The sequence below is a fragment of the Zingiber officinale genome, chromosome 7B (genome assembly GCF_018446385.1).
Source record: "Zingiber officinale cultivar Zhangliang chromosome 7B, Zo_v1.1, whole genome shotgun sequence".
NCBI lineage: Eukaryota > Viridiplantae > Streptophyta > Magnoliopsida > Zingiberales > Zingiberaceae > Zingiber > Zingiber officinale.
The window spans coordinates 16660642-16683150 of record NC_055999.1 but is presented as its reverse complement, the minus strand read 5'-3'; the positions used below and the strand labels follow the sequence as shown (position 1 = coordinate 16683150).

At 38.1% G+C, this 22509-nt stretch overlaps 2 protein-coding genes across 4 annotated transcripts; one reads left to right on the top strand and one right to left on the bottom strand.

The window, feature by feature from the left end:
* Window positions 1-2917: 2917 nt before the first annotated feature.
* LOC122003604 (chaperone protein dnaJ 20, chloroplastic-like) lies at window positions 2918-3702 on the top strand. The gene has a single exon (XM_042558692.1). It carries the CDS (start codon window positions 2990-2992, stop codon window positions 3533-3535), a length of 546 nt encoding a protein of 181 aa, XP_042414626.1. The 5' UTR covers window positions 2918-2989; the 3' UTR covers window positions 3536-3702.
* Window positions 3703-5451: 1749 nt separating this feature from the next.
* On the bottom strand, window positions 5452-14364 carry LOC122005418 (probable ADP-ribosylation factor GTPase-activating protein AGD14). Of its 3 annotated transcripts, none has more exons than XM_042560452.1 (14): window positions 14216-14364; window positions 13738-14049; window positions 13439-13601; window positions 13248-13309; window positions 12450-12537; window positions 12297-12358; window positions 12126-12222; window positions 11551-11991; window positions 10935-11447; window positions 10668-10808; window positions 6836-6913; window positions 6244-6373; window positions 6132-6177; window positions 5452-6058 (listed from the first exon to the last, which is right to left on the bottom strand). In XM_042560452.1, exons 3-14 carry the CDS (start codon window positions 13529-13531, stop codon window positions 6004-6006), a joined length of 1806 nt encoding a protein of 601 aa, XP_042416386.1. In that variant the 5' UTR covers window positions 13532-13601; window positions 13738-14049; window positions 14216-14364; the 3' UTR covers window positions 5452-6003. The 3 variants fall into 3 exon arrangements, with proteins under 3 accessions (XP_042416386.1, XP_042416383.1, XP_042416385.1); XM_042560449.1 differs by having other exon boundaries at window positions 13439-13596; XM_042560451.1 differs by having other exon boundaries at window positions 13439-13581.
* Window positions 14365-22509: the final 8145 nt, after the last annotated feature.

Sequence of the window (22509 nt, the reverse complement as noted above, 5' to 3'; positions counted from 1 at the left end):
TAAGGGTCGACTTGCTTGGAATCATCGAACTGACGATTCCGAATCGTCGAACCTTTAATTCCGAACCGTGGTTAGGTCTACTCCAAGTCTAAGAAATACTTAATGTTCACCTTGCTTTCACTATGAATCTATCTACTTGAATCATTTGGTCATTTCTATCATTTTATAAAAGCAATGCTATATTCTAACTAAATCGTTTGTGTGGACGATAAATGGAGAGATGAAAGATGTCTTGCACAATATTTTCTTTAAACTCCTTTCAACTATACGGAAATAATGGCGTCTATATATATAAAAGGAGAACATAATTTTCCTCTTCTATTGATCATTTCTATCCATAGTAATTAACTTATCCATCATCATGGATAACACCTCAAGAACTTCTTCACGATATCATTCTTTTTTAAACGTTCTCCTTAGGATTAATGAAGGTAGAGTTCATCTTATGGCAAGAGAATCAAACTAACTCATTTATCGTCTAAATATAATTAAGGATGAAGGGTTGGTTTAGAGTAAAAAAAATGAAAGCTCTATAGCCACAATCCAAAACAATTAAAAATGATTTGGATCTAAAATTAATACAATTTTCCCTTTAGATCTACAAGCAAGGAATATACCTTACCGGTATGACGTGGCCATCATACCTCCTATATTCTTTAGTTGTTTTTTCAAAAAATAAAAAATAAAAAATCATTTAGTATAGGAATTGATAGTCTTCTTCTAGATATACAATTGCAAGCAAGGTGTATGGCCATTAGTCTCCTCTTCCTCTCCATCACTCATTTATAAAAATTAAAGAATGATGAAAATTCTTCAATTTCTTTCTTGAAAAATAATTCTGATTGAAAAAAAAAATTGATGTTCCTCAATAAAATATATTAAGAAGCCACTTTGTTTCTATGATTATAATAGTTTGGAAGGATAAGGGTAAAGAGAATAACTAGAACGTATATTATTGTTTTAGATAATCTTTAAGAGAAAGTCTCTTGAATTTAACCCATTCACGACTGAATCAAATAACTAGTTATATCTAATTGCTAGTACAAATATGAATAGTTTGTTATTCATTTTATTTCTCATCAAATGACGTTAGTTTAAAAGTAAACTAATTACCAAAAACTCATTCAATTAGGATCGAGAGATTAGTAAACGAAAAGCAAAGAAGAGGACAAAGACATTTAATTCCTCTTATTCAGGAAGCTAAAATATGAGGATATTGTTTATCCATCTCTATTCCCTTTGATCAATTCAGATAAGTTATTATAAAGAATAAAGAATCAGCATCTCGTAAAGTAAAACCTATAATTACTTCATGTCCATCATATTCTTATCCACCGAAGCTGAATTGTCATATTTAATTTTAAATGGACAACTATTTCTTCCCACTTGATACACTGTACAAATCCGTAGCTATCTACACATAAAATCATGAATTGAAGTTTCTGTTTGACATGATCAACAATTAATTTTAGATCAAATGATATGTATCTGAAGATATTCTTATCTTCTTCTGACATCAGCTTTTAGGGTGAGTGGCTGCTCAGTTGTTATCCATGTCTATTTTATTTTATTTTATTTTTAATCTTGGTAATCTTCAACGAAGGCATCATTGCTCAAAAACCTTGAATATCTCTTGCAACCCTTCATGAGCTCAAGGGACTTCAAATCCAAGTGAAGAAGACGAGTTCAATCAAGGAAAAAAATATTAATCTTCTTGTCAACTGTTTGCTTCTTCTTCATTTTTCTAATGTTCTTATCTTCGCTAAGCATCCATGTTCTTTCTAATGCTATGACTCGTTAATCCAAGATTTAAGATATAGAAAACGACTCCAAAAGTCAACGTTGTTTGTTCATGAACAAATAAAGATAGATCTGAATAGTTTGAAATAGTAAATCCAATTGGATAATTACAACACATCGACAGTTGTGATGAGTTGGAAGTAGGTATATGTTCAATGCGTGAAGAGCAATCAGCAGATCAGCTTCCGTCCCGTGATATTTGGAGATATAATATATTTATTGTTCAACATTAATTATAAATAGGAGGAGACGGCGCGCTGAACAGATGGCGCGGCTGTTGATTGGAAAAAGATTCTGACCGGCCAAGTGGATATAGGCGGGAAGTTACGCCCGAGAGAAGTGAAGAAATGAGTCTATAGATCTGACCGGTTCTAGGGACGGACGAACATATTATGTCCGGCCGGCTATGAGCCTAATCGAGCTTGCTCTAGGAGATCTGACTAGGAGAAGTGGTTCGTTCAGTCGAGTACATTATGTCTTTGACCACCACATCATTTTGACTTGAATTATCACATGATTTTAACTTCAACCCTAACTTCAAGACCTTAATTTATTTATCGCATCATATATAATATCTGTTAATTATAGTGTTTTAAAATCGATGAATGATTAGTAGTTCTACTAGCAATAAGAGATGAATTCGTCACCGTCATGGCCCTTAGAATCGTCTTTCACTATCGGTATGGAAAAATAACTCAGAGAACTTCTTCCGGCGCTAACATGTAAAAAGTGATTGAAAAAACTAACAGGGCATTTGGTATTCGACTGAAATCGATCCAAATCTATTAATAGTTATAGTAAAAAGTAAAATTCTTCGCTCCAGTAATTTCGTACCATCAATTTCACGATCATCTATCAAAAGGTAAATTGAAAACGAAACCTTGCCCTGTTAACAGTGATCCAACTGCAGCTAAGGCAATAATATTAATTGATGGTTCTAGAAGCTGTGGAAATGGGTGGCTTGATGTGGCCAGTGTTCCTTTTTTGTTTATTTTCTTCTTCGAATTTTTATCTTTTTTTAATAAAATGTCCACTTTGAAGTCACCATCAGAGTCCGCGAGCCGCCTCGGTTGGCTTCACCCCAAGGAAACTCGATGAAGTCTATAAAAAGGAGGGAGGTTCTTCCAAGCGATTCACTCCAATCTGGTCAGCTCGATCGTTTCCTTGCCAAGCAGCGAACAAATCGATCATGTTTTCGATCGCTTCTCCCGCCTCTCCCGCCGCCGCGGTCGCCACTCCCAGAACCCCTCGGTACAGGCGCAGCGTCTCCGCCTCCGCAGCCATGGTCAGCGCTCCGGTGCAGACCGCCAACATGTACGATCTGCTCTCCGTGTCCCACACCGCGGGGACCGACGAGATCCGGAGCGCCTACCGGCGGCTGGCCCTGCTGTGGCACCCGGACGCGTGCCGCTCCGCGGGGGAGGAGCGCCGCTACGCGGAGCGCTTCATGGAGGCGCGCGAGGCCTACGAGGTGCTCTCCGACCCCGTCCGCCGCCGCAACTACGACCTCTCCCTCTCCGGGGACCGCTGGGCCGCCGCCGTCGGCGCCGCCCCGGCCTTCCGCGAGGGCCGCGCTCGCAGGCAGGATGCTGGAGTCACTGCGTTCGGGAACTGGGACCTGCAGCTCGACGGGCTCCGGAGGAGGTCCGCCGTGGCGGAGACCGGCGAGGAGGAGACCTGGGGCAACCGCTTGCGCCGCGCCCGCGCCGCCCGCAACGCCGAGCAGTTCGTTTGATGGTTGGATTTTAGGATAAATTGGACGGCTGCGATCGTCCAAGTGGTTTGAATCATCATCGTGTTTTGTAAAATGAACGATCAAGATCTACGCACCGGCAACTGTAGTAAACCAAGTGATTGTAGATATCAATGAATAAATATTTCAGCTCTTTCTTATATAAAAAAGTATTTTTTTTTTCTTCAAATTTAAAATTTTAAAAATTAAAAAAAAAAAAAAAGAGAGAGACAATAATAGTTTATTTTGTTAATCAACCTGTCTGAGATCAATAAATTCATCTTTGCTGTGTTTCTTTTATCCTATTATGAAAATAACACTGTAATTATATTTTTGGATTAAAAGGTCTGAATAAAAGAAGAAGAAAAACATTTAATTTCTCTTATTTAAGATTTATTTCACCGTCTCTATTCCATTCGATTTTATTTTAAATTGTGTATCCTGATTTATATTTATGATTGAGTTTTCATTCTAATTTGTTTTAGTTTTTTTACCCTTTCTTCTTCCTCCCTCAACCTCAAGTCAGAGTAGACTTGAGATAATTTTCTAAATAATAATAATAATAATAAAAGGGACAATGATGATCAGATGGTTAGATAGAAATTATAATTTTGTTTTTTAAGAACTAAATTGTGTTTTTACTCAAGTTAAATTTGAAAAACTTTTGATATTTCTATCAAAGTGAGAGACTCAAACACGATTATAAAGACTTACATTAGAAGCTAACTAAACGTGTCAAGTATCTATTATATGAGATTATAAAGATGACTAAGGCAGCTAAGACGATGAGAAGAAGACAATTATAACTCTAAAAATTGATTAAGAATAGAACCATAAGTAAAAAACTGATCTGTTTTGTTTTCTTCAAGAGAAGAAACGTGCTCCACTAAGTCTTCAAGCTCTACCAGCCAATGGCCTTCCTAGTCATTAAATAAGACAAGTCCAATCTTTGACTAAGATTCAATATAAAAAAATAATTTCTTTTACGTGAATTTTTATGCAATTCTTGTTCAAACATAAAGATAGTCATTAAACACAAGTTAGTCCAAACTTTCGAGTAAGATTCATTCATATGTTTTTACATATATAATTCTTGATTGAGCATAAAGAAAGAAAGAAGCAATTGAAATGGTTAACTGAACCTGCGCAGGTTGCAACTGGCTTTGCAGTCATTAAACAATAGAAACTAATCCAATTTTAACTAAAAATTTTACATAGATTTATATGTAATTCTTGATTAAACCTAATATAAAGAAGATGGAAAAGGTTAGTTGAACTTGAGCAGGCAGGTGCATAGAGCCAATTATTCATGTAAAAAAATTATTATCTATTCAGTTCATGTCACAGTAGAGCAGGAAAATTAGGCACAGCTTTAATCCTTGTTAGTGGGGCTTTAAATCCCAAAAAACACACTTATCACTTTTAATCATGGAGTCAAGAAGATAAAGAAGAAAAATGAATAAAACTGATAAATAACATAATGGAAAAGAAGTCGACGAGATCTAATAATTGAGATATTGCAACTAGTGCTGCAGGAGCATTTTATTATCCAATGATGATCGCACCATGATCATGCGCTCCTAATGCTCACAATCATGTCAAAAACTAGTGATGGTGTGAAAACCCAAATTTACCAACAAAAATGATACAAAAGGTAATCAACTCACAAAGAAAGGGACTCCATATAAAAGACAATTATTGCAACTTATTTTCCAACCTTGATTTGGCTTGACTTTGTACAAATTTCCACCACAACTGGTTGCAGCTTTCCTAATCAACCCCTTTTGATTCGCCAATAGAGATCTCTGTGCACTAGCCGCCTATAAACTGGGACATCGACTCATCACTTGAAAAGTTTGACAAGTTAAGCATACAACGATTGACTGAGACAGAAATTTGAAAGCAATGAGAACCAATAATTAAACAATGGCAACTAACTGACATAATAACAATCCCAGAAGCTATTGTGTTTCAGACCTGGGTATTACAATTCTTCCCTACAAGAATTCAATACAGGAAAACCAAACAGCAAGGTTAATGTTACATCATGATGATTAAGATGTTGTCTTCTGGAACACAAATTTTGACTAAACTACTAGATGCCTCTAGGAAAAGCTCTCAGATTAGAAGTCTTCGGGCAAGAAGATAGCTCAGCATGCAACTGCTTTCCGGTACAAGTACAACCCAATCTCAAATCAACTGTGAAAATTTTCATGTGCCGAGCAGGCAGTGCTTTCAGAACCACTTCCACTTGATAAATCTTGTAACCAACAATCAAACATATGAGATAGACCTCGATGAGTTAATCATATGACCTTCAGATTTGATTTTATGGCACGAGGTTTGAATAGAAAAAGGCATCAACATAGGTGCTCCTTTCTGTGTGCCGGATACCACAATGATGTATAAACAACATTGAATATCAGGATGAGTCAAGGTAACCTTCTTAAGTAAAGAGATTCCCTCTAAACTTAAGCAAAAGGGTTTCCCCCAATTGACGCCAAAGAGCCTTGTGAAGTTATCTCCCTGGTAAGACCAACAAGACTGAGTTACTTTTGAAAAGCACAAGAGCAGACTAAAGGGATTCACAAAACCATACCGCAACTGAGAGCTTGGCATTTCCCCTCCATTATATTTAAGACTTCCTGAAGAGGAGTAGGCAGTTTTAATAGTGAGGCATAGAATCATTAATCATTTCACTGAAAGACTACCTTGAGGTATAGGTGGTACATATGGAGCATCTGGATTCTGGGGAAACCATGTTTCAGGGAATCCACCAAGTAAATCTGTATGCAACAGTGAATTCGGCAAAGTATTTTGCAATTGGCTCATGTCCAGAAACTGCAAAGAATGGCAAGGGTTAAATAATAGGCCTCATTCATAATCAAAACTGAGATTTCCAATATAGATGATTGAAGCTTATTACAAGCATGTCCATTCTAATGAACCAGTTACTAACCATTCAAATGACAAAGCTGCAACAGTTATTTGAATCCACATGGTTTGAACTATATTGAATAAAGAAACAACTTCGAACTTGGAAGACATACTACCTCAACAACAAAATCGACTAATATCAGAATGTGAATTGAAAACCAAGTCCTCACAAATTGAACCAACAGTAAACTGCCAACCAAACCATCTAGAACTTTTTTCCTTAAGCATCTGTACTCAAAATCCGCTCCCATGCTTCCTTTACTTATTTAAAATTTTAATTTAGTCATGGTATGATAACATCTTGAGGTTATAAAAAAAGACATGCTCTGAACAAAAACATTTTACATCATTTTTATGATCACTGACCTTATTATTCACATCAAACTCTGAATCAAATGGAAGATCAAATGGATTTGTAGATTTTCTTTCTTGAATAACTCCTCCCTGTAATCATATTGACAATTTTGTTGAGCAAAGACACACTGTTTTTTTTTTTTTTTGCCTACGTATAAACCACTGAGTAACAAGCAACCATCAGTAATATTAGCAATTGCAAATGTCAATTTTTAGTTATTTAAATACTAAACAAAGATAAGCAACACATATAACACAAAGATACCAAAATATAATAATGCATGTTAACCAACCAACACAATTTCTCTAGACGAAAATTTACACTTTGAACTATCAACGATAGAATGTGTCTATTGCTAGATTATTTAACTAAAACTAGTTTAATCAAATCATATTAACTTGGATATGGCTTGGAATTCGACATACTAGGAAGTGATTTATCCTAAATAATCTTAATGTAGCCATGAGCAGATGTGATGCAGTCACTTATTGCATAGGCATGTGGTTTAATCTTCCAAGAAAAGCTGTATATTCCCAATATGCATTAATCTTCTAAGATAGATGTATATTCCCAATATGTTTCCAGTTTCTATTTATTTCCACCTTGCCACTATACATAAATACTGCTTGCAGATATTATGATGATTCCATCACCTTGGTAATGACATGGTAACGAATAGAATATTTGCCTACTGCAATTCTACTAAATCTTTGTTGATAGCGAAGGTAAGAGTGTTAGGAGCTAATTCAGAATAAATAAAATAGAGAAAAATTTGGAATTATATGACCTTCAAATGCGGAAAAGAAAATAATATGGGATCTATCCACCTTTTTATAGTTTTGGATAGTCAACGATCTATATATTTGATACATTTTAGAGCGGAAAATAACCAGGTTAATAGAGAACGAAGACAGTGAATCGAACCAAAAAGGTGAGTGTTCCAGGCAGTCTGACCCATTGCAAGCGCAAGTTGAAACAATCATCAATGGGAATGGGCTGCACGATTATATTGACCAATTCACACCAATCAAACTTTTAGAATTGTACAAGCTCGCCCTTTTTCTTCGTTTGATCTTGGGAATCTATTTGTCTATGTTGATTGAAGGTGCTCCATCAAACCCCACCTAATACTATTAAGCCTATAAAAAACATGTAATGGAAAGCAAGCAAAATTGACTGACAATCAATCAAATTTTGAGCTTTAGCCTCAATGATATCCATAAGCAAGTTGTGGGTCATCGATCCTCCAACAAGATGGTGCTCTGGAGCTTCGAACAGCTAAGTGAGATAGTGGTCTACTTTATATTGATTTATACGTCTTCTTCTCAAGATAATTAAAACCACAGGTGAGTGATTTATTGATGTATTGTTCCAGAAGCTTTAATTGTTATTTTAATGGTGATGTGCATAAGTCTTAAATATCATGATTTTTGTTTTGAGCTGCTCTAGTATCAGAGGTCTATATCATGTTGAATTTTTTTAATCTTAATTATAGAATAAGTTTAAATGTAGTTTAGTACATCCAGATTTTTTTTTTACCTAGGACCTCATAATACTACATATTTCTAAATATTTCATATTTTTCCATTATTTAGCGAAAGTAGTTGCAGGTATTTTTCTGCACACAATCTAATCTTTTTTCCATCCATTTCTTAGTTCCATTTCAAAAATTTCAGCAGATTAAAACTGTCAGAAAATCTATAAGAAGGTGACTATGACAAAGTGAACAAAAGTCCATCACACTGGTTTTTATTTGTACAAAATATTATTCTTTGCTTCCTATTTGTCCTTTCCTGTAGAATTTGAATTTCATCTGGCTATTTCACTTGAGCTGGCCTTGATCTAATGGAGCTGACTAGGCCATAAGACACATTGTATAAGCAAATAGATAGATCTAGAAACTAGAAAGATACAAACGAGAGTTCAACTAAGCAGAGTTAGGGTGCCTTAATTGCCTTTAGACAATTCAACCACCCATCAGGAAAAAAAAAAAAGTGGATGGGCATTGTGCATTCCCATGGCTAAACTTCATATTCACCTACATATGCCTCTACAAGACTCAATTTTGAGAATTTTACACAAGGTCCTATACCTATGGGACCGCATATCACCTATAAGTACACACAACTAGGAATACTCATAGATTCCATTGGTCTTGTAAGTTGTCACACACACTAGGAGTATAAACCCAAAGTTAGGAGTGTGCATAAGTATGAGAATGTGTCTGAAAATGTTAATTGAGTAGCTGTACACAACTATTGTCCTTGATACCAGTATCCCACTGCATGAACAAGATAAACATTAGGTACTATGACCTTGTAGGACAAGTAAATTACCATTGCCAGGCTCGATAATTTCGATACTGAAGTGGTAGATTTTTACCTGACTCTGAACATTACAGTGGTCAGGAATATGATGCAGGTATGCTTCAGAGACGAATCCATTAAATCCTTGGAAGAATGCATTCTATCCTCACTGACTCATTGGACAGTTGATTACTCTTAGATAGGGGTGTCAAAAATAAACCCGACCAACCAACCCGACCCGAGTCAATCCGAAAAAAATCAGGTTCGGATTGGGAGTTTTTGGATTCGGGTTGGGAATTTTCGGATTCGGGTTGGGGGTTTTGGGATTGGTTTAGTTATGGGTCAGGTTGGCATTAACCCAGGTTGACCCATAGTTGACCTAAATGTAGGATTTAGCGGTTTTTTTGGGAGTTTAAATCAAATTTTATTTTAAAAATTAAGATGTTTTATGTACATAAATAACATAATGTAGTATAACAATGATAAAATATTAAGATAAAAGTGAAAAATTATAGGGAAATAACACAAAAAAAAAAAAAATCGGGTTGGAGTTGGGTGGGTTATTCGGGTTGGGATTTTTTTTTTTTGGATGTAACCGATCTTCAACATGACCCGAACCCACTCAACCCACCCGAATTGACACTCCTACTCTTAGATAAGGTTCACTGACTATCCACAGCCACAGGTACATGAGCATATTTAATAATAAGGTCATGAGACTAATGCTTACGAGAATCCTCTTATTTGAGTAAGTTGAGTTATTCTTGTTATATTCTTTTTACACCTCTCAACCCTCAATCTTTTACTTGTCCGAGTTACTAATTGTTATGATTAGGATATTCATGATATGTATAATGAGATTAAATGTATTTTTTCCTAGAGCAATCAATCATATAAATCTTCCTAGATAATAGATAGGTTGAGACTTGAGAGTGCACAATAAGAAGAGCAATGAGATAGCCAAAGGAGCTGATAGTTATGTTGAGGCTTTTCTATCCTTTCACTGGGGTCACTAATGGACTTGTCTTAAACAACAAACCAAAAAATGAGTTTAGGGGAGCTCCAGCCTATTTTAAGCAATGAATAAAGCAACAAGTCAAAATGATACTTATGAATGATCTTTAAAAGAAGTATAGCATGTTTTTTGGGTGAGAAATGCTGTCTACCAATGATCCATTGATTGTTTCTCAATGCTTTAGTTGCTTGTTTTAACAACGATAAATATTTTAACAATGATATTTATCACATTTATTAAGTTTCACAGTTCTTGAATTATTTGGATCTACAATGTTCACTTATTTGAAATTCTAGTCCACAGTAATGTTGAGTACTTCCAATTCAAATCTTAATAGTAGATTTGGATTTTCTCCTCTCTTGAACTATTTATACAACTAAATCAATTGTGCACTACGATCAACAGATTCATGTGATCCCTTGCTAACTCATCTCAACAAATTCCTTCATATGTTCATAAGAAACCCCTAACATATAATTCTGATGAACATAAGCTTGCAAGCAACATTACAACAAAAAGTACCTCTTGATCTTTTAAATTGGCATATAAAACCTCAGATGCAATTAGATCATGTGCCAAAACTTGTGCTTCACTAGTTTGTGAAATATTCTGAAAAGATGTTGATTGAAAACCTCCTTCGGAAAGACCAAAAGCATCCCAAGTCTGAAAAGAATAAGAGAACAGATATAACTGAGCGTCATAGGTGAATTATTTCATGTATAATCAGAAAAATCATTAAACAAAATAATATGCCTAGGGAAGTTAATTTCCTATCAACATGCATCTCACCTGAGAATTATCAACAGCCACAGATGGCATACTATCCCAATCTTGGTTTTCAAAAAATAAGGAAAGACTATCACTTGTGTTTTTTGGAAAGGGATGGATATTCGCCTGAGAAACTACAGGAGGGCACAGGTTTAGTTCAGAAGATGTGTTGGCTTGATGAGGTATGTCAAATGTGGCCCACCCTACACCTTGAGAGAATGGTTTGGAAATTTCTTCCACTTCTGAAATGATTGTAGATGAAGGTTGTTGATTAACAGCAAACAAATCTGTAAATAAATCCAATGAAGGAAGTGGTTGTTCCATAATTGATGGGCTAAAAAAATCTTGACTCCCAATATGTGTTGAAACAGAAATATGAATCAAAGATGGAGTAACTGATATCTCTGAATGCTTGGGTAAAGAAGAATTCTCTGGCTGCAGAACAAGATCAATTATGTTACTTGAACTAGATGGAGTAAAAGATGAAGCAGAATTGCTGTCAAAGGATCCAAAGCTACTTGATGATGCAGTCCTCTGGACAAAGAACAAAGAATAGTATTAGATTTCCACTGTAATGTGTGTTTCTTATCAAAAGAAACAAGTAATGTATTAAGTAAAGACATCATGGTAACATGACCTGCGAACGTTGGAAACCATCTGAATTCATTCCATTGTTTCCACCTGAATAGGGGTTCAATACAGGGGGGTGTTTATCTTGAACTAAGATATCCCTTACTTGTAACGTAAGACTGCTATGACCATTATCCTGAATATTGAGAGACTGGCTATCAAATATTGATGAATCTGCCCCACTTGTAACAGAGCAATCTGAATTCCTTGAATTAGGAGTCTCATTACCAAGTCTATCCTGGGGTTGCTGCATACCCTGGTAAGCTGGACTGTACATAAAGCTAGAGAATTTGCCTTCATAAAGACTGTGATCAGAACCAGGTTTTCTCGTTAGAATTCCCATCTTTTTACCTCTATATTTTTCTTCATATTGGTCTTCATAAGGCGGACTTTGTGAAAATGAATGGTAAGAACTAGCTCTCCTATGATCCTCATGGTTCTTGTGGTTCTGTAGTGTAAAAGGACAAGCAAGGAAAATATCACTAAAACATAAGAAATTCTTGTGCCAAATACAATCAGCACAATTGCATTAAATATCAGGAAAGCTGAGAGGGAGAGAGAACTAATGTGGGTGGAGATTACTTGTATGTCTCTAGGTGGCTTGTCAAAGGATCTTGTGCTAGCATATTTCTTATCAACATAAACACTTTTGATGAACTCTCTAAGCTTGTCAAGGTTGCTGTAACATTTATCCATATGCAAATATTAAGGATGTGAAACACAAGAAAGTGGTAAAGCAGGTTCTCTATTTACCTACTATCAGGCAGCTTTGAGAGCTCAGTGTCCCAATCCGCTAAGAATATCTCTCTAGCACGCTGCAAAAGGGGAAAAAGAGAAAAAGAAACATTTAAAAACAAAAGTCTATAGCTTATTTCAGACAAATAGTAGCTGAACTTTATATGCTACCTGATTGCCTCCTCTTTGTAAAGCCTCAACCTCTTGAGAAGTAAATTTTGCCATAGATATAGACTTAACTCGATGAGTAAATTCACGGCTGTAACATAAGAATACATAAAGCATCAAAAGCTAGAAACTAATGGTGACTGTAACATATGAGAAGTCACATAGCTACTCATGAGAAGAACAAGCAAATCAACTACTGATTGTCAAGGAATGTATTTCATGGTAGAACTACTTTCGCTTTAGGTTCTATTCGCAGTTCACAAATATGATAATCAAAGTTCATTGAAAATTCCTCAAGAAACTCTAAAATTCCTGTTTCATTAGTGTATAAGGTTATATCAAATCAATGTGGTACTAACCCTTGCAATCAAATTTATTTTTGGTTTAGGATTAAACAAAGAAGTAGCTCTAAATTTGAGAATGGTTTTCTCTGTTATACCCATTGGTAAACTCGAAAAGTTCAATGAAATGAATCCAAAATGTCTGAAGTTATTAGATGATACTTATCAAATATCATCTAAAGATAAAATTAAGAATCTTCATACAGTTGATTTAAAAAGATATGAGTGATGTTTTTGCTAAATTACTGCCCATAACATACGTTCAGTAAATGTAGCCTTAATGTGGGAGGTTGCAAGCCATAATCCTTTAGTTACCAGGACACAGGTTACTCAAAAGTTAAAATTACATCTTCCAAAAGAAAAAAACAACCGCACCGATTTGATGACAAGAAACAAAACAGAAAGACAAGAAGCAAATACAATCACAAGGTAAGACACAATGAATCCATGAATCACTCACTGTATTCCACTGCAAGTAACGCAAATAAAAGTCCAAAAGTTAATGCACACGTACTGCGGACCCTGGAATTCGAAATGAAGATCGGATCAGCCAAAACAGTACCAACAACCACAACAAAAATGATCTCCCTAAACTACACACTCAAAGAGATCTAGAGAGAAAAAAAATAGAGCTATCGAAAGGAACCCTACCAGGCTGTTGCAGTTGATGCACTTCCTGTTCGGAGGAAGCTTGAGGAGGCCTCTGATGACCTTCTCATTCCTCTCATCCTCCTTAGTAGTCATCCTCCGTTTCTCAACCAAAAGACGTGCCTTTCCAGCTCGAATACAAAGCCCTGGGACAGCAAAACCTAATCTTAGGGGGAAGACAGCGAGCACACTGTCACGATCTAGTCGATAGAAGAAAAAAACACGCACACACAAAACCTAGGAGACAAATTTAGGGCTTCACGACAAGGAACGAAAAAATTCAGCTAAAAGCAAAGAATCACCTAAATCGCAAGGAGAGCAGATTCGAGGGATCAACAGCCAGTAAAAATGGACGGTGCAGTGGTAATTATAGCAAGCGAAGTGGCCAAGAATTGGAATCGACACCAATCCTTAAAAACAAAACAAAACAAAAAACATGTTGCTTAAATGCTGAATCTGGAATTATGTTCGGTAAAGTGAAGTCGTTTTTAGGTGACTGCTTAGGTAATTGTAGCAATTGAATGGTAGCGGTAGCGGTGGCGGCGGCGGTGGCGGTGGGTCCGGTGAAGATTTTATACAATGGTGTGGCCGAACAACAACTGTGCCAGGAACACCTAGTGAATAAGTTTAGTTTAGCTCATTTATACTATTATTATATACTACAGTGTTTAAAAAATCCCCGCCTAGCATTGTGTAGACGGTCGGCGGAAGCCCACCGCCCCCACGTTTTGCCAAGGCGGCGACGATAGACAGCGACGCATTAATCAGCTGCCTAGATACCGTAGGCCGCAGCCTCCTTCACAGCGTCCGATTTTCATCGTCTTCTCCCTCCTCTTCTTCTTCTTCATTCCATTTTCTTCTCCAGCTTACCTTAGATGCTAACTCTTCTCCCTCCTCTTCTTCTGAAAAAATTAACGAGCAACAAGGAGCTTGCTGCCCTAGCCTCTTCCTACTTCAATCTTCATCAAGGAGTTTGCTATCGTCAAGGCTGCCAAGTGCCAACAAAGAAAGGAAAGCATCCCATATTCCTTCATTTCCTGCTATAGTTGTAGACAGCTTTTTCTTTTTTTAGATTAGTAAAATTTTATGTTTGATAAATGATAACAATTGTGACAAATAGAACCGGCTAAATTAATCAACTGATCAATTCGACATGTTAAATTAATCAATTGATCAATTTAATATGATTTTGTTTATCGAAAAAATTCTATCGGATCAATAAACTGATTGATTCGGTAGAATTTTTTTGAAAAAAAAAAATCTATCTAAACAACCGCCTAGATGCCTAGGCGCTAGGTGGCAGGTAATTGCCCGCCTACCGCCTAGAGTTTTTTTTTTTAACAATGATATAAAAAAAAAAAAAAAAAAACCTTGTTGCTTACAGATCAGGCACAAATTATGATTTATTGTAGTGTAATATCAATTATGACTGATCCATCGATATAGCTTGTCACCCAGAAGCTCCAAATTAGGAAAATACGAAGTTGATTGCAGTCAGTTCGGATCCTCTGTCCCGAAATCTCTCTGTCCCCATGTCCCAGTGCCGATCGGACGGTCCGGATCACATCTCAAGGCATCACATCACGTCACAAAGATACTGCACACATCTTAAAGATGCCATGATGTCTTGAGATGTGATCCGGACCGTCCGATCAGCAGTGGGACATGGGGACAGAGAGATTTCGGGACAGAGGATCCGAACTAGATTGCAGTAGCCAATTAGCATATCTCTAGTATAAAAGATTGTTTTTCGTCTTCTTCGTCTTTTGTTTTTTAAGCAAAGTTTCATCTTGAATTGTGATAGCGGTTGTGACGGCACAAGATCTACACACGTGAGACAATTGTAGCGAGTGAAAAAAAATTAATCAAGTAGATAACATCAAATCTGAGATGGTTAATTTGACCCCACATAAATAGCGTTCCATAATTATAAGTCTCATTTAAAAAAAAATTTATAAGTATGCTATAATTGGGAATGTCTGGAAGATAATTAAGTATCCTTACAGTTGAACTATAGCCTTCGGACACAAGTGAGTGAGACAAGAAGCATGGATTGGAAGTTCATGAGGTCATTCTTGCAGTTGGTGCTGACTCCATTGAAATTTAAGGAATAGACAGTCAGCGGAAGAAAGAGTGCTGGGAGGAATGGGAGGAATAGAGTAGAGGAATTAAATTGAGAGTTTATGGTTTTTAGATAATAATTTGGAGATAATTTCTTTTATTTAACAAATATTGTACTAGATAATATCGAATTTGGACGACCAATCTAATTCTATAGAAATTTTTCAACCAAAAGTTCAATATCTCATAATTGTACGTCCTATTTAGAGAAAAATTTATATAAATAAATTGTAATTGAGGATCCAATCATAAATACTTAAATGACAACTATAATCCCGGGCGCTCATAATTTTTTTTTTTTATTTACGTTAACTGATTTTCTTTACTTAAGTTTGCTGATAAGGAGTTTGAGTCACACCTCCAGCTACCTCTGTCACGTTAATATGATGGAGCATCATTGTTAAATGTTTATGATAGTTCATGTAACAAAAAAAGTTCATGTGCTCAATTTCAAGTATATTTAAGATATTTAACTCAATGTTGTGCCTACTCGAAGGGAAGAAGAGGTGAAATAAAAGAGAGAGTTGGGGGAGGAGTGTAAAAATGAAAATGAAAAATATATGATAGCTTTAACCCTTTGATTTTGCCTTATGTTTGGAACCAGACTTAAAGCGAGGTAAATAGGTAGAAGCATAAATGTCAATTTAGAAGTTATTATCTTGTTTGTAGCACATGATCCAATTGCATGCTTTGTAGTCGATCTCTTATTCCATGTTGTTTCTATTAATTTGGTTAAACCTTGCAAGTCTGGTTCTTCCATCATATGCATATCTTTTGCACATTTGTTGTTGAATAATCTGACGGCCCATTCACAACACGCACTTTTAAGCTATATGTATGGTTCTTCGTAGGAGTGAGCAAGGTTACAAGATATGGTTGTTGTAGCAATGAATATTTGTCACACAAACCAGGAGCTTTTAATATACTGCTTTAGTTGCAATCAAATTTAGTTTCAAGTAATCTGATGCGGTAAGATAGTCAACCTCCACTTGGCGTGGTCAAGTCAAGAGTCAAACTAAGTGGTAAATCAAAGGTAAAATGAGAACGCACCCAGTCTAAATGGAGGCCCAAATCAAATCGAGTCGACTTCGGGTCCAACCTAACTGTTAACTCGGTGTTGATCCTTCTACTTGGTAGTAGATGCCCGACCTCATAGGACCTTAACTCTCGACTCCTCGACGCTCAGCCACTCTCGACTCCTTAAGAATTAGGTACTCCAACTCCTCGACGCCCAATCACTCTCGGCTACTCGACGCCCAGCTACTCACGGCTCCTCAAGAATTGGCTACTCCCAGCTCCTCGACGCTCAGTCATTTCCGACTCCTTGACGCCTAGTTACTCCCGTCTCCTCGACGCTCAACCATCCCCAGCTCCTCGAATGCCCGACAATCGTTCCCTCTGGACGATCTAGTGGCTAGCGCATGAGATGCTGGCACCATGAAGTCTGGGGTTCGAATCTCTGCATAGCCGAGGTAAATGCCTCCCTCATGCATCAATTACTATTCCAAAGGTTAGTAGTCATCCGTGATTTACCTTCTCCGTGTTGGTCTTGGGACGAGTTGGCGGAGGTGCTGGGATGAGTGTAGTCATTTTTTGCCACCTCGAATGCCCGACAATCGGTTAGTCCAGGTGCCTTCACTTTATGCACTGGATTATGGAGGATGTGGGCAACCAAAGATGCTGCAAATGTGGGACCATGGGACGTGTCCAAACATGGGTGGTGGAAAAAGTGGAGGATGAGGGGTGACATGGCATCCCTGCAACTCGATCGTTGGTCGAACATGGGTAGTAGAAAAAGCGAAGGACATGAGATGAGGTGGCATCCCCGCAACTCGGTTGTGGGTCAAACATGGTGGTAGAAAAAGCCAAGGACGTGGGATGATGTGACATTCATTCAACTCGATCGTGAGTGATAGAGGATGTAAAGAATGCAACATTGGTGAGGTGTTTCTCTCCACCAAGATAATATAAATAAGAGTATTCTCCCGTAGGCACAAATACACACACGAGCTAGAAGAATTTTCTTTCTACCTTCTGTGTTTTTCTTCTTTATCACTACAAAAATAATCAGGATTATCGACGGAAATATCCGATGGAATTCCGTCAGAATATGACCTTATCGATAAATTATCGAAGGAATTATAGATGTCGGTAGCTAATTTGTCAGAAACGAGATTACCGACGAAGTATGTTATTCCGTCGGTAATATTCTACCGACAGACTAGTTTTCCATCGTAATAACGTTGGAACAGTGTAAGCCAACCGGGCTCGACAGTTAAATAGATTATCGACAAAAACCTCTATTTCGTCGATATTTACCAATGGAACATAGGTTTCCGTCGGTAAATACCAACGGAAATAAGCTTTTCTGTCGGTAACGTATCAAGAATTTTTTTCGATAATTGACGGAAATTATATTCCGTTGGTAAACAAAATAAAATACACAGGTACAATCTACTTTCGAGCTTGCCCTATTTACAATTTTCAAATATCCAAAATCATCACAGACGATGGCATTATAATCCATTACATACAATTCACACATACATCATATAACAATCACATACAAACAATCACACTTACAAAATCCACACATAAAAATAAAATTCATACATCTTAACAATTCATTCATTCTTCTTCATACACAATTCATTCATTCTTCTTCATACAAACATATAAGTGTTGGAACCCCAAGGTTGTTTTGGTATGATCAACAAGTTAAGTTAGGTCCTGCGTTGTTTCTAACCTTGTGTCTAAGTGTGCAGGAGCTTAGGAACACAGGTAGTCGAGCGGAAGACGCAGCTAACGAGAAGGACGGCAGTCCGAGGGACGAGGTGCTGCGGAAGAGTACACCGGCGGACGAGAAGGAAGCGCGCGGTGGTTCCGAGGGACGAAAGCCGGAGCGGAAGATTGCTCGGAGAGCAAGAGACGCAGTTAGCGAGAAGGTCGACGACCGAGGGACGAAGACTGCGGATGAGTACGCTGGCGGACGAGAAGGAAACACGCGGCAATTCCGAGGGACGAGAAGCCGGAGGGAAGCCCGCTTGAGAAGACCGGAAGTTGGGTTCGGGTGAGCCCTTTTCCGGATGACAGAGATCACCCAAGTAAGCAGATCCGGAGCGGAAGACCCGGACCGAGGCGGGACTAAAACGGAGCAGAGGTCCCGGACGCAAAAGTCAACCAGAGTTGACTTTTTGCTCCGGGGCGCCCGGAACTGTCAGGGGCGCCCGGAGCAGCCCGGGGCGCCCGGAACGTGAAGTTTGACCAGAACGCGTCTTTCGCGTTCTGGACGTTGGGGGATAAAGTTTTATCCCCCCCAGGGCGCCCAGAACCCTTCCAGGCGCCCCAACCAAGACTATAAATATAGTCTTGGTCCAGAAGCTGTCAATCAACTGAGAACTCAAGCATTCTTTCTACACTTGTACGCTTTTCTGTTTTAAGCTTCTATTGTGCGCTTCATTGCTGTAAAAGGCTTCTCCGCCTGAAGGAGATACTAGTGCTACGCTTTTTTGGATTAACAACCTTCCCGGTTGTAACCAAGTAAATCTCCGTGTGCCGTTTACTTTTCTGCTTTTATTTATTTCTCTTATTTTACAAGTGTTAGTTTAAGAGTTCGAGAAGGGTGTTTGCGTTTTGACTTTTTGTAGGGCTATTCAACCCCCCTTCTAGCCGGCCCAACGGTCCTACAAGTGGTATCAGAGCCAAGACGCTTCAGGAGGACTAACCGCCAATCGAAGCAAAGATAATGGCCGGACCAAGCATCCACCCGTCGAAATATGGAGGAGATTTCGCTACGTGGAAGAATCTGATGCAGGTATTTTTTACCACAGACTTTGAATTAACTTTAACAATGGAATCCGGTTTTGTAGCTCCAGAAGGTAAGGAAAAATGTCAATGGACAAAAAAGGAGCAGGCTGAATTCGTGGCGAATGGCAAAGCAGAATACCATTTGCTAAGCGTTCTTCCACCTCAAGAAGTCAACAGAATCGGACAATACCACTCGGCAAAGGAACTTTGGGAAAAGTTCCTCGAGCTGCACGAAGGGACTTCCGAAGCCAAGCTCGCCAGAAGAGATCTGCTTCGGAATCATCTCACCAGCCTGCAACTTGGGGAAGATGAGACAGTCGCGCACTTGCACTCGAGAATCAAAGAGATCATCACCGGACTATCGAATCTCGGAGAAACGGTAAGTAACCGAGATTCGCTAAGGTACGCACTAAATTCATTTCCTAGAAATTCAAAATGGGCATCACTAATAGATGCCTTTTATATTTCTAAAGATTTAGAAAAGATCTCGTTAGAAGAATTTTTTTCTACTTTTGAAGTGCATGAGTCAAGATGTGCAGGAATGAAGGAGCCCAAGAATAACGTCGCCCTCAAAGCTTCGAGAGACGAACCAGAGTCGGAATCCTCTCTCGATGACGAGGAAATGGTAATGATGGTAAGAAGATTCAAGAAGCTTTGTAAATCCAGATCTACTAACCATCCACAGGGGAAGAAGAAAAGACGATCCACTGCTACCACTGCGACGAAGAAGGGCACGTCAAGGAAAATTGCCCTAAGCTGAAGAACAAGAACAAGGAAAAGGGTAAGAAGCCTATCCAAAAGCGAAAAGCCCTAAAGGCGACGTGGGATGATACGTCTTCGGAGTCGGAAGTCGAGGCATTCTCCGGACTTGCTCTAATGGCAAGTCATCAAGACGACGACTGCGAGTCAAGCTCTTCCGAAATGAGCATCGAGAGCATCGATGAAGGGGGAGCTTCGTCAGAGGAAAGCAGTAGTTCAGGGGGAGACACGGAAAACGAACTCGACAAGGTAAGTCAGGTACGTTCACTTCCTCCCAATAAACTTTATAAATTTGTTAAGTTATTAACTAAAAATTGCTATAAATTAGAAAAAGAAATAAAAAATTTAAAAATAATCTTAGTTAAATCCTGCCCTCTAGAAGAATTAGATAAATCAAAATTGGAAAATGAAAAATTGAAACTTGAAAATAATGATTTGAAAATTCAAGTAGATAATTTGAAAAACCATGCATGTTCATCTAATTCTAGAAAATTTAAATTGGTATTATAGATATCACCCGGGACAAATTAAGAATATCTCTAGAAAATATGCCCCTAAGAAATTTTTAATCAATCCAGTAGGCTGGAACCTTTATTGGGTTCCTAAATCTTGCTTAGTCTAAGTTTGAAAATTAAAATTAAAATTAGCGCTTTTCAGTGAGAAAATTAAACAATGAATTTCTCTATGAGGTTTTGTTTAAGGAAGTGGTTGTTGTTCCAATAACCAAGAAGGCCTAGTGCCTCGCCACGACCTGGAAGCCAAAATATTGAAATAAATGTTTAATTAACTTTCTGTCAAAGCATTAAAATTAGAATTAATGCTTTCAAAGTTAAAAAAAATATATATATATTTTTTCAAAATATTTTTATACTTAGAAAAATACTTTTTGCCAAAGTCAAATTTTCACTTAGAAAAATTCTCAAAGTTTTCATTTAGAAAAATTTTCTGCTTAAGTTACTTAGAAAAATTCTCATTTTTTGTTAATTTAGAAAAACTTTCATAAGACAATTTTGTTTAAGTTAAAAGACCATTTTGAAATTGAAAATTTCTGCTTAAAGTCTTTAAGAAATTTTTTTTACTCTAAGTCTTTAACCCTTAGTTCTTTTTAAACCCCATTTTTATGTGATCAAAGGGGGAGAAGAATTAGTATAAGTCTAGGGGGAGGTAGAAATTGAAAATTGAAATTTTTTGAAATTTAATTTTGTTGCACATTATTGCAATAACTTGTTTTAATTTTATGTCTAGTTTTGACCCTAGCTTAACTTGGGTTGATCACACCAAAAAGGGGGAGATTGTTGGAACCCCAAGGTTGTTTTGGTGTGATCAACAAGTTAAGTTAGGTCCTGCGTTGTTTCTAACCTTGTGTCTAAGTGTACAGGAGCTTAGGAACACAGGTAGTCGAGCGGAAGACGCAGCTAGCGAGAAGGAGGGACGAGGTGCTGCGGAAGAGTACACCGGCGGACGAGAAGGAAGCGCGCGGTGGTTCCGAGGGACGAAAGCCGGAGCGGAAGATTGCTCGGGGAGCAAGAGACGCAGTTAGCGAGAAGGTCGACGACCGAGGGACGAAGACTGCGGATGAGTACGCTGGCGTACGAGAAGGAAACACGCGGCAATTCCGAGGGACGAGAAGCCGAAGGGAAGCCCGCTTGAGAAGACCGGAAGTTGGGTTCGGGTGAGCCCTTTTCCGGATCGCAGAGATCACCCAAGTAAGCGGATCCGGAACGGAAGACCCGGACCGAGGCGGGACTAAAACGGAGCAGAGGTCCCGGACGCAAAAGTCAACCAGAGTTGACTTCTTGCTCCGGGGCGCCCGGAACTTTCTGAGGCGCCCGGGGCGCCCGGAACGTGAAGTTTGACCAGAACGCGTCTTTCGCGTTCTAGACGTTGAGGGATAAAGTTTTATCCCCCCCAGGGCGCCCAGAACCCTTCCAAGCGCCCCGACCAAGACTATAAATATAGCCTTGGTCCAGAAGCTGTCAATCAACTGAGAACTCAAGCATTCTTTCTACACTTTTACGCTTTTCTGTTTTAAGCTTCTATTGTGCGCTTCATTGCTGTAAAAGGCTTCTCCGCCTGAAGGAGATACTAGTGCTACGCTTTCTTGGATTAACAACCTTCCCGATTGTAACCAAGTAAATCTCGGTGTGCCTTTTACTTTTCTGCTTTTATTTATTTCTCTTATTTTACAAGTGTTAGTTTAAGAGTTCGAGAAGGGTGTTTGCGTTTTGACTTTTTGCAGGGCAATTCAACCCCCCTTCTAGCCGGCCCAACGGTCCTACAATAAGGACAAATAAACTAACGTTTATACTATTAAAAACAATCAAAATCATCTAAACTAAACAATTCTACAAAATACAAATACAAATATCCATATATAAATCCAAGTT

Excerpts from the sequence above, each read along its gene's own strand:
- LOC122005418 (XM_042560452.1), bottom strand. The coding sequence starts at position 13,531 with ATGACTACTAAGGAGGATGAGAGGAATGAGAAGGTCATCAGAGGCCTC. Across the intron at positions 12,223-12,296 it reads TCAAAGCTGCCTGATAGTAG|CAACCTTGACAAGCTTAGAG; the intron begins GTAAATAGAGAA and ends TAAATGTTACAG. Across the intron at positions 6,059-6,131 it reads ATGCCAAGCTCTCAGTTGCG|GGAGATAACTTCACAAGGCT; the intron begins GTATGGTTTTGT and ends TGGTCTTACCAG.
- LOC122003604 (XM_042558692.1), top strand. The coding sequence starts at position 2,990 with ATGTTTTCGATCGCTTCTCCCGCCTCTCCCGCCGCCGCGGTCGCCACT.